Source organism: Onychostoma macrolepis, chromosome 08, assembly GCF_012432095.1.
Source record: "Onychostoma macrolepis isolate SWU-2019 chromosome 08, ASM1243209v1, whole genome shotgun sequence".
NCBI classification, from domain to species: Eukaryota; Metazoa; Chordata; class Actinopteri; order Cypriniformes; family Cyprinidae; genus Onychostoma; species Onychostoma macrolepis.
In genome coordinates, this window is record NC_081162.1 from 1,783,357 (window position 1) to 1,796,095 (window position 12,739).

Below are 12,739 nucleotides of genomic sequence, written 5' to 3' on the forward strand. Positions count from 1 at the left end.
CAGAATAAAAAACGAAACTGAAATGAATCATCTTTGGGAGGAAGGAGGGTGATTTTTACAGACCCCATGAAATCTAAATTAGAATGTTGTGGATTTTAGTCCATGTCTGTTAGCTCTGAGGTCATCTGCCCCGTATGGTTTATTGTCCAGTAAAATGCTCACAAAAATAAGAATGTCCGTTATTTTAAATACTCCCTCGATCTAATGCTACAACAGAAGCAAATGAATGGACAGCTGTCATTAGAGGTGATAACCATGAGCTTTACCCTCGAATCTTGACTAAAAATAGAATAGCTGAAGATGGTGGTGTGAGGTCCTCCAGAGATGAATGTAAAGAGTCTACACTGCTGTGTGAATTCTTCAGTTTGTCCCAAACTAACATCCTGTTTCAAAAGGAAAGAACAGACAATCGTGCTTGTCAAACCATTTCATGGGATTTTTAAAGTAGGACATTTAGTCAAACTAGTGTTGAAGTTCATTCAGAGTCCAAGCTTGAAGGTTGTCTGTACAAAAGGCCTTTTTAGCTCATAAGCCATTCAAACACGTCACTCACCAACACCTCATGATACCACCGATGAAGCCTCCCTGCACCTGATTCTGTATCTGTTCACTGATTGGTCGCTATGTTTTCTTGTGCAGCAGCTTGTCCAGTGGGCTGTGCCATGTGCTTTTCCCCGCCCCTTAACGTCTCTGTCTGTGCTGTTTTGCTCTTGTAGGGTCCACTCTGAAACGGCTATGTCTAGGGAAAGAGCGCAGCAGTAGTAACTATCCCACTCCTTTCTTCTTCAGTCTTAGTCCCACTGTCTACCTTTTTTCTTTTTTCTTTTCCGTTTTCATTTCTTTTGTTGGCATGAGCGATCTCCTTTGTGATAAGTGCTCAATGTTTGCAACAGCAGGTTTTGAAATGTGCGTCACCGTTTTGATTCTTTATATTAATTTGGATATTTTTTTTCTAGTGCATGGTGATATCTGTCCGATACAGTCAAGTGCTTATTGGAACCTTTATGATTTCTGTATTCCTGGTCAATGCATATGTGTATGGTGTTTGTTCTTTGTTTGGTTCTGTAATCATCCAGCTGCTTGATTTTAGGCTCGAAACAAGTACTCAGCAAGAAACGTGCAGATACGATCAGATCCACCATCACATTTCAAGCGCACCCGATGTGCATACTCAGTGTTTGTTCTTGCATTACTGTGCTGGAACAAACCTCAAACTTGTTTAAATCTAGCTTCATGAATGATGCATGTTGACAGTTTAACTTAAACTAACATCCTCGGCAAGACTGCATTTCTTACATTATGCCCAGGCCACAAAATTCTGCTCAATTGTAATGCCATTCAAACACCAAGCTATTTTGTAAACGATTTCTTTGTAATTTCTCAAAAGGTGACACATCCACATATTCAACCTTACTTTTGGCATGAGCATGTTTGATTGTCTCTCCAGTCACAGTTGTTTTTAGTGTATTGTTGAAACTAATTATGAATCGTGTCAAATAATCAAATCTATTTGCAACCCCAAGTATGAATAGTGCATCATTTATTAAAAAATGTTATTAAATCATTCTATTCATTAGGGCTTGTTTTGTATTAACCGTGATTTTAACCACACTTCACTGCGTAACGTGATGAATGACATCAACAGTCTGTGAGCAGCAGATTGGTTACAGAGGACCTCAGGGTGAATTCTCTGAGTTGTTGCTTGAGGTCTTTCTCAATCTCTTTCTCAGGGTCTCATAGTACTGGTGCGGCCCATGTGACTTCAGCATCCAATCAGACCCTGCCTCCCGCAGCCATGCCTGCTTCATCCTCTCGGCCGATCACGGCGCTCGTTCAGGCTCAAGCAAACAACAGCAACAACAAAAGCGGTACATTCACTGATGACCTACACAAGCTGGTTGATGATTGGGCAAAAGAAACTCTTGCCTCCGCCCCTCAGCTCCGCCCCTCTGTGTGTCAGAGTAGACTGCAGAGATCTCATCAGTCCTTCCAAACCAACCCCACTCCAATGGCCAGAATCCCCAATCAGGTACTTTATACTGTTTGTCCTTCAGAACCTTAAAGGGGTCCTATTATGCTTTTTCACTTTTTGAATGTTAGTCAGTGTGTAGTGTGTATGTTTGGGCATAAAAAGATCTAGAAAGTTACAAATCTCAAAGTCCACTCCAAAGGGAGATATTTCGGTTTTAAAAATCTATTTTCAAGAACTACAACGAACGGCTCGTTTGGACTACAAAGTTGTTTTCCGGTGTTTGTGATATCACAAAGCGGTCCATTAGAATATCATTAAAATAAATCCCGCCTACGGAAATTTGTGCAGCATTTGTGAGAGGAGCCCTGCTTTGTGTTCAGCGTTACCGGGGAAACCTCGCTCTCTCCAACAGCACCTCCTGCTGGCAGAGAATGAATTTGCATATATATGCTGCCACAAATACTGTAACTCTGTGGGACTATGGCATAAATAAATTCAACTGTATAACAGTTTCACTGCAGTTCATGTTATAATGTTAGAATTAAAGAACAATAAACATAATACATATTACCGTTGCACTTATCTGTTCATTAAGCTGTTGTTTACATCCCATCTAAAACGTGATTCAGCCAAAAAAAACAACAACAATAACGTTACCACTTTAATGTGTCTTGCAATATCCGTGCGTGCAAAGGTTCTGCGCGATCCTCTTGTTCAATATTCTCGAGGTCTGAATCCGGCTCAAATTGATATGGCAATATTAACAAACTTGCTGCTTTGGCAAGGGGCGGGGCAGTACTGAAACACCGTCTAAGCTGTTCGCCAATCACAACGCACTTGGAAAGCTAACCAATCACAACACATTTCATTTTTCGGAAGGCAGGCCTTCATCAAACCCTGAACTAATCGAGCCGTTTGTGCCAGGCAGGGGAGAAAGGTATTGTAATAATGTAAATTATGTGAAAAATAATGCGATTTTCGAACCACCAACCACCCATACTATGGAAGTCAATGGGGACCAGCAACTGAAGGTGAACTATGCCTTTAACAAATGACAGGACATTTTGATCAATTTTTGAAAATTCAATTGAGTGAGTACATAAAATCTGGTTTACATCATTTGTTCTCGCACGTTTACATCATATTTTTAAAAGAATATCTGACATATTTTTAAAAGAATGTCTGTTGCAGCTTGTTGCTGCAATAAACAGTGTTGTTGTGTAGAGTTTGAACTTGTCAGCTAACTAACATTCAACATAGTTCTAAACAGCAGCACATACTGACATTTGTGGGAATCACCCATCAATTACTCTCATCTGACCTACAGTAACATCTCAGGTTACACATGTAACCATGGTTCCCTAAGAAGGGGAATGAAACACTGCGTCCCTTTAGAAGATTGCTATGGAGAATGTATAAAAGGTATAATAGGGCACTTGTAGAACACATCATCGTTTGTCTTCTTTGTCTTCAGGAGACCATTTGTTTGTGCATGTGCAAAGAATGTGACTACTATAAAACACCCGGCCGTTTTTAGAGAGTGTGTACCTCCGTGTCAGAGGTTCCCTTATGAAAAAGGAGTTTATTCAAGTGTGCTATTAGTATACTTCTTTTAAACTATAAAATAGGAAAGTATACTTTTAGTCTACTTCTCAGAAATGGGCTTTATGTACTTCTCAGAAATATACTTAAAATGACATTTAAGTATACTTGACTTATACTTAGAAAAAGTCTAAATATATTTGAGCTATACTTGTGCTTCTATAATCTGTGTTTTCATTGTTATACGGTAGGGGGCGCTAGTACACATCTTCTGTACAGAATTTCCAAAAAAAAAAACACAAGTGAAGAAACTGAAACAACAGATGCTTCCACGTGTAATCTAACATGATCATCAGATATAAAACAGCATCAAAGCTGTGTAACGTTATGGAATAAAATGTCGACCAATGAAGAGGTAATAATGACTGTCAAGCTTTGGGGTGTTGATCGACTCCATCTACATTTTGATTATCATTCTGAATCCAATTCATAGTCTTTTTTTCAGCTTTATGTTCAAAATGTTGTTTATTTCTTTATTTTTTATTTATGAAACTTACCCACATTCAAGTGTTTAAAAAAGAATGCATGAAGCTACCCTGTTCTTTCTTTTGATGTTTTGTATGTTCAGATATTCATTTACAAAATATATACAAATTAATAAATAAATAGGGACATAGTAGTATACTTAAAATATGATGTAAAGTTCACTTAAAGAAAACTTACGAGTATACTTGCAGTATAAAACTACTAAACTAGTAGTTTACTGAGACTATACTTCAAAGCGTACTAAAAATTCTACTACACGTATTTAATTAGTAAACTATAACTTAATTACTTAATTAGTAATCAGTATACCTATAAGTTCACTTATAGTATAGTTGCAGTACAAGCTAAAAACATTGATGTAAACTAGTTGTGTACTCAAAGTTTACTACTGTTATACTTAAAGTATACTTAGAAGTGTATCTTTTATATACTAGAAAGTGGGCCAATTTAGTCCTAAGGAGTACTGAAATAGTACACTTACAAGTATACTACTAGTACACTGATATTTGTATACTTACTACATAAAGTATACTTAAAATATACTTGAACTTTACTTAAGTATACTTAATAAAATAAACTTGGAGTATACTACTTTTTGGTAAGGGTTATTTGACACCTGAGGACTAACACGACTCAATGTGTTTATGCGTTTGAGTGAGAAGCATGCATGTTCAATTCTCTAAATGTACTCTGTGCATGAATGCAATGAAAAAGCTGGATGAACTTTTTTATGCATTCATGGGACTGACTAAAAGAGATTGTAAGAAGCTCTGTTCTTCATTGATTCTCACCCAAGGAATAGTAGTCAGCATTACATGAGCATGTTCGGCTCTCGAGGGAGTTGAACAAACTTATAGTGAAGCATTTGTGACAGCAGATTCTGTTCTCGGTTGATGTTTGAGAGAATCTAGCGTTTGAACAGAGCATGTTGAGGGAGTTGAATTCATGTTGTGTGATGTGGTCACAGTAAGAAGCTCCACCAATGCTTAATTCTTGCGCCAACTTCCTTGTTCGTGTCCCACTGCTATCAGAGTGGCTAGACGCAATCGATCGCAGGGATTGTAGGTGGAGCAAGGAAGGAGTCTGATGGAAAGTGCATTCCTTTCCAAATTCCTCCAACAGAGTAATGTGGAACATCTAATTCAAAGGTTTTAGATGCAGTGAGAGTTGGGGCATATATTATTGATAAATCTGCTCCTCTGCTGTTGTTAGGCGCTATGTGTATCTCCTTGATAACTATTCTGGACTAGGACATAATAAGGCTTTACAGAGTCTTCTTGTTGAGGCCTCTGTACTTGGTTGTGTCAGGTTGTTAGGCTCTCTTGGGCCTCCCTGGTTACTGCCCTTAATTAAGATCCTCCTCTCGCTATGAGAGTCATCTCTTTTGAGGCCTCTGATCCTTAGAGCTCCACATGAATATACATTCTGAGTGGTTAGGCGCTCTGTGAGCCTCCTTGGAAGCTGTCCAGTGTGTTGACCATAGTTAAGCTTCCTCTTGCTTTAGAGAGTTATCATACTGAGGCTTCTGTTCTTAGAGATTGGTTAGGCAGTGGTACTGAGTTGTAGATCCTTTGTGAGCCTCCTTGGTACTCCTGGGTTGGGAGCATTTGTTAGGCCTCCTTTCACTAAGAGTCTTAGTCGTCCTGCTAAGGCCTCCATTCCTCTGAGCTCCGCCTGGTTGCTAGCCCCTCTCTTAGGCCTACTTGACAGCCATAGGATGTAGATAGGCCACCTCTCGCTTGAGTTACACTAGGCCTCTGTCCCTGTGATCCCAGGTAGGGGCTAAGTTGCTAGACTCTCTGTGAGCCTCCTTGGCTGCTGCCTTTTTAAGAGCAATGTTGTTCCTCCTCTTGCTATAGAAAGTTGAGTCCCACTTTATATTAGGTGGCCTTAACTACTATGTACTTACATTTGAATTAATCATTTGGTACAATGCACTTATTGTGTACATACATGTTTTTACATTGTACTTATATTTTTAAAAATACCTATATGTAATTACATCTGTAATATATAAGAGTATACATCTGGATAAGAGTTCTGAGTTGTTAGGGTCTCTGTGATTCTCCTTGGGATGTTGTCCCATGTGCGGGGTGTAGTTAGGCCTCCCGCTTAGAGAGTCTTTATGCTGAGCCTCTGTCCTCAGAGCTCAGCCAGACAGTAGTGCCAAGTTGTTAGGCGGTCTGTGAGCCTCCTTGGCTACTACCTTTTAAGAGGAACGTTGTTCCTCCTCTTGCTGTAGAAAGTTTCCTAGATCTCCACTGGGATAAGAGTTCTGAGTTCTTAGGGTCTCAGTGAGTCTCCTTGGGAAGTTGTCCAGTGTGTAGGGTGTAGTTTGGCCTCTCGCTTCAGAGAGTCTTCATGCAGAGCCTCCGTCCTTAGAGCTCAGCCAGACAGTGGTGCCAAGTTGTTAGGCTCTCTGTGAGCCTTACTTGGGAGAGGAGAGTTGTTTGGCTTCCTCTCACTTAGAGAGTCTTTTGGCTGGACAGCAGCTCCACCTGGACAGCAGTATCAAGTTGTTAGGCTCTCTGTGAGCCTCCTTGATAGCTATTCTTAGTGTAGGGCAAATGTGGACCTCCTCTTGCTTTAGAGAGTCTTTATATTGAGGCCTCAGTCCTTAGAGCTCATTTAGGGAGTAGTGTTAGGCTACTGATGAGCCTCCTTGGTTACTGCCTTTAATTCAAAGAGCGCTGCTCCTCTTGGGTCTCCTCTCGCTGTAGAGAATCATCCTTTTTGGCCTCCGCTCCCCAGAACTCCGCTTGAGTAGCAATTCTAACTTGTTAGGCTGTCTGTGAGCCTCCTTGGAAGCTGTCTTGATTGTTGAATGTAGTTAGGCCTCCTTTAGAGAGTTGTCATGCTGAGGCATTCTCAGAGCTCCAGTCAATGACTATATTGCCTTAAAGCTTTTAAAGCTTTTGCTTTAAATCTCTGTCCACGGGCTGAATTTCTTTTTTTAAGTTGGTTCTGCAAAGAGGAGAGGAAGGGTGCATTCTAGGACTTTCTCTGATAGGGTTTGTAGCTCGGATTTTGGCCATAAGGAATTAAGTTACTGGCCACTGGTGTGTACCTTAGGGACTGGGAATTCAATGTCAGCCATTTAGGCACTTGTCCCTTCAGAGTGGGTATTTGTTCCCCATTGCGATCCTCTAAAGGGATTCGAAAGGGAAAGTATCATGTTCAAGGTCAAGTTCATTGTTGTGTTTTGACACATGCTTCAAACACTGGTCATGCTGGAGGTGTTCCCCCTACGATCCTCTAAAAGGGATGTAGTGAAAGGGAGCTGCTTTGCATTTGACATGCAATTTCATGTTTAAACCAATGTTTATACATTGTGAAACGATTCTTGTGTGTAAAGCTCATGCTAAATATTGTAATATTGTCATATCTGGAATATTAAGTGGATACTGACTTAAAATCCTCTGATTGGCCATTTGTATTCACACTCTCAAACAGGTCTGTGATTGGCTACAATGCTCAACGCCGCAAAAGAAACATTTAACACTATTCATAGAGTGCGCGCACACATACAGGAATGTTTAAAAGTTATCACTGGGTACCGGATCCACTCGGTACTCTATACTGCCGGTACTGCAGAAAAGCTGGTGTTGTTACGTTTTTAAAATTGAAGTAACTTGGTACTAAACTACTGCTACATTGACAACACTAATAACCAGTGTCTTAAGCCAGCTGTACACCATTTTTTATGTCTTTGGGATTGTCATGTCCGACTTAAACAATATGAGTGAGATATTGGGTAAAGCCCAGGTGTGCAAAATCAATGTCCTTGTGGTAGGGGTATGCGTTATATATTGCCTGCAATAATATCGTAATTGTTGTTTTAATGATGTACAATTTGACATTGAGTATTTTTCAAAACAATCTAACAAAACATACAGAGTGCACACATACATGACATGATGAAGTCTAGTAGGTTAGACTATTCAAATGCATGTTGAATGATCACAAAATTCAAGATATGGGATCAGAAAATGTACATATTTATATAATTTGCTGCCACCTACTCTCGGTTTTAATTTCACATTTAAAGTATCTTTTCATTTTTTTAATAATTTCAAATATCATTATTCAGTGTTTTATGTTTAAAATATTAAAACCTTATTTATGCGTTTGTAACTGCAGGTTAAAGCATTCTTGTCCTGCATTAAACAGTGTAAATGCATCTAAATGCCACTTCAGATGCAGCTTCTGTGTTTCCTCTGCAATGCAAAGATGAATTTTGTTGACACTGGTTTCATTTGCCTGTTAACAGCCCAAATGTCTTATTATTCTAATTGACTGATTAAATGTAAGAATTTGAATCAAAAGATGATGCACACTTTTAGAAATAATGGCTTTATACAGGTAAAAATGCTCATAAAAGGTAAAAATCAATTAAAATGTATTGAAAAAGATTAATTTTTATCACCATCACACAGAATATGAAGAATATCAAAAACTTTAGGAGTCAGCTCTCCACGGTAGTCCTTAAGATACCAGCACAATGACACACTCAACAAAATATCATCTAATTATCGTTATCGATAAAATCCCAGAAAATATCGAGATATCTTTTTTTGTCAATATCGCACACCCCTACCTCGTGGAAGGTAGCATACTAGGTCTTAATTGTGTTCGGAAACACTTGGGAAAGCAACATTGTGCTTGTGCAACTAAAAGCCTTTGCCTTCATGCCTCATTCACATCTTTTCCTACCATGTCGGTCTCTTTTTTTTCTTTTTTTTTTCCTAGATAAGGGGCTCAATCCCTCAGGCAGCTGTGAAGTTCCATCTACCACTGTCCTGTCCGCTGTCAGCAGCTCTAGGTCCCATCATGCCTCATGGCATCACCAGCACCCCATCACCCATCCTCCAGCGGGCCGGATACTTGATGCCCACCGCCCCCTTTGCTGGGATGATCCCAGCCCCTGTGTATCCAAACCAGTGGTCCGGTTTGCCCAGTCCAGTGGGCATGTTTGCTACGGCCGGTATGGTCCCATACCCGGCCATGGCCAGCCCAGCACTGCAGACTTTTCCTCTGGTGGTGAAAAGCCCAGACGCCCCGATGTGCCCCAGCAAAGCCAGGACTGCATAAGAGTGCCGCCCTGCACTCCAAACACCACAACAGATGCTGTTTTTTGCGTAAGGCTAATCAATGCACACTTGCATAAGGATAATCATGCAAGCTCAACACAGCTGATTACAGACATGGAGGCATTTTCTCCTGGATAAACAAATGACCCACTAGTTTGCAGAGCAGTGGGAGTTTCTACAACACTCTAGAATACGTTTTTAACTCTGCTTCAGGATCAAACCACAATCTCTGAAATGTCTGTGTGCTTTAGATCGCTGTTGGATTATGGACACATCTGTGCAAAGCCTTTGAGCCTGTAAATATGAGGTGTGTGTGTTTATGTGAAATTGGGCATGAGGAGTGTGTTTGTGTCAAAACAGTCCTGTGGGCACTGCTTTCGCTTTTTTCCCTTTTTTTTGAAGACCTTTTAGCTCTTATGTTTGAATCTGTATTGAGGTGTGTTAGTAAAGGGTTTGGAGTGTACTGCAGGATCATGGCCTTCAATTCTACTGCCATAGATTATAATTTTAAAATAATTTCCCCATAATTCAACGTAAGTGACTAACCTATGGCAGCATGAGCAGGCAGCTCTTAGAGCTATAGACATATTTCACAAAACACGAGCAGAATAAATTGTCATTCTTACAACGATGTAAGAATTGAAATTCATGCTGCTTGTGTTTTATAAGAAGCCAAATGCTCAAAGTTGTCGTGATTGATTATAGAAATATCAGTCCTACTTTTCAGTAATACTGTTAAGAATATTTTTCATAAATTTACAGCACTTTTGAGTGGCTTTCATTGGCTGTTTACAGACATATCCAGCATTTTTAAAACTATTTCAGACCACAGGACAAAATCCCTACATGAAAATGAATAATTCAGGACGATGTAGTGCCTTGATCAGTCATCAGTTTTCCCTCTAAAGGTATGAATCACTTCTGAGGAAAAGCCATTCCTCTGTGGTTTAGCATGATTTTCCTTCTGTTCCTAATGCAATAGTTTTTTCATAACCCTTTTTTTTTTTTCAGTCATGTGGTGGTTTACATAAAGTAATTACTCTCCCCTTTGTTGAAGCGAGTTTGCAATCAATACATTTAACATAATTTTAAGTTTAAATAGGAGCTAGTCTGTGCAGATTGATAAATGAGTGCAGTTCCAGCCGTTGATGCTTGGGTTTCTGATTGTTGTACTGCATTCATAAGCAATACTGCACTAGCATACTACAACTGTACTAAGCACAGAGGAAGTGAACAAATTGTTTACATTGCGATTAATGCATGCCATCAAAGCGTCGCAGATACCAAAATACAAAACTAAGAATTGTTATCTAAATATATCTAGGAACATTTTATGTGCTTGTGATCTTGCAGAAACCCAAAGTGTGCCACCTTCCCTCTTTAGAGTGTAACACAGGGACTGAATGCAGGTTTGACTTTGGAATCAGTGTTGTGTGAACCCCGAATGTAGTGTGTCAAATGCTGGAGCAGTGTGTTGACATTACATGCATGCGAATCAACCCCTCGTTGCGTGCACCATAACCCCCACCTACAATGTGAAAGCTAGCCAGACTTGGCACAGAGCAGATCTACTTTACATTCATACACACAAGTTCAGTTACTATATTATCAAATCTATGATTTTTATTTTGCTTTGAATAGTGGCTGAAGTTTTTTTTGTTTTCTCCATCGGCTCTGTTATGAGCTCTTGCACAGTGTCGGTGATGTTGAGATAATATTTTAATTTCTTTTAGGAGGGCAGTGCAATTGTTGTTTCATAAAAGTGATCCAATATGGGAGAAAATGCAAGCAATTTAATATTAGGTCACACAGATACACATGTACAAAATGTATCTGTTTCCAAAACCCACATCCCAGTGTATACAGTTTTATTTGTTATGTTTGTAAGATTTCATCTTATTTTGTTGTGTAATTTACATTTCTGATAGAGCCAGCAGGCTGTTTTCTTCCTGAGTTCTTCCATATTCTTCATCAGACTTTGAGTTTTTTTAAACCTCATTTTCAACAGTATCTTTGTAAAAGGCTGCGACCCACACAACTGCCAAACTGTGAATTGTACAGTCCTCTTGTATTTATTTTATCAGTGCTTTTAATGCATCTTCTGTCCTTTAATGTGTCATTCCATCCATTCATTTGTACAGGACGTTCAATCAGTCAGAATGATCTGCTTCATGAAAAATGCTTCCGGTAGGAAGGGGTTTCTGATATTCTGTTCTTGCTGTTTAATGCTAAAATCTCTGGCAATAATTACTTTACGTTGCCATGTTAGTGACTTACTGATCTGATGTGGCATTTAATAGGTTATGGACTTTTAATTTTTTTTCTGCATTGGCGCTCTGTGAATGGTTGCTTATGATGCACACCCTTCAATGAATTACTTTACTCCGCTCAGATACAAAATGCACTCACAACACAAAGACTGTGTACAAGTTTAATTAAAGAATAAATAAATATTTTGTGCTTAATAACTACTGTGTTCTTGTCATTTTCCGTAGGCATAGCCAGTGATATTCTGAGCAGAGCTCTTCAGGTACAAGTAGCAAAAAAAAAAAGTGCTGTTCCATTCCAACAGCGAACACTGTTATATAACGCAACACATATAACAGTCATTACAGGAAATAAATCATCACAACAAATCATTAGGATTATTTATCGTACTGTTGTCTTGCAACATTAAAGAATATTAAATGTGATTTGTTTTACCCCTGTAGTTGGAATATGTATTTTGATATATACATGATGCAGTACAGTGGAAAATATTAATATTTTTGAAATCAGAAAGTGAGAGCAAGTTTAAACTCTTTGAATAGAAACAGAAAAATATCCCTGATATAATTTGCCTGTAGGATCAGTCTGATTGCAAGAATTAACAATAAATGTTACTAGTGGCGGATACCTAAATGCTGCATGATATACGTTAGGCCTATGCATGCCCTTTAGAAGTTCCAGTATATTTAATTAAAAATGAAACTGTAAATCTCACTGAAACAATGATTATTAAGATCAAACTGACAAAAAAAAAGAGCAAGAAGGGCAAAAAAGGAACACACTTTGCATCCATTCCTTTTTTGGAGGAACTGCCAGACACTTTTTAGAGGGCAAGAAAAAGACCCCTAGTACGAAGCCTGGGAAGAAAAGACTTCTGATTGGTCCACATGTGGTTTCTGGCCTCCACCCGTCTTGAAACTTCTAAGGATTAGGCTGGGAACGGCAATTTCTTAAAGGGGTCATGAACAGCCTTTTTAAAAATAATTTTGTACTGTTCTCTGAGATTCACTTATAAGGTTTTTACATCGAACGCTCTGTTTGAATGGGCGTGGAGGAAGTAAACGCCCACTGCTATGATTGGCTAACAGTTGTGTATGTTTGACAGTCTACATCAGTGGTTTTCAAACCCTGGGTCATGACCCATGAGTCTTAAAAAATGGGTCGCCAGGATGATTTAAGGAAAACATGTGTAACAAAGTTCAAGATTCAGGGAAGAAGGAAGCGGGAACCGGCAAATTTAACTTTAATAACTAGATAAACAGATTTTTAATTATAGACAGGAAGCTAGGCAATCTATTAGGGCTTTTTCTCTCCGATTGTG

General features: G+C 39.1%; 1 protein-coding gene across 6 annotated transcripts in view; it reads left to right on the forward strand.

Annotated features, from left to right (window-relative positions):
* LOC131545775 (serine/threonine-protein kinase WNK2-like) overlaps positions 1 to 11,618 on the forward strand; it is a 79,358-nt gene extending 67,740 nt beyond the window's left edge. For 3 of the 6 annotated variants that reach the window (XM_058784907.1, XM_058784909.1, XM_058784908.1), the window contains 2 exons: positions 1,731 to 2,029; positions 8,810 to 11,618. In XM_058784907.1, coding sequence (XP_058640890.1) covers positions 1,731 to 2,029; positions 8,810 to 9,151 — 641 coding nt within the window. In that variant the 3' untranslated portion in view covers positions 9,152 to 11,618. Of the gene's footprint in view, positions 1 to 716; positions 762 to 1,730; positions 2,030 to 8,809 lie in introns of those variants that run through there. The other 3 variants (XM_058784906.1, XM_058784910.1, XR_009272496.1) reach the window with 2 other exon arrangements.
* Positions 11,619 to 12,739: the final 1,121 nt, after the last annotated feature.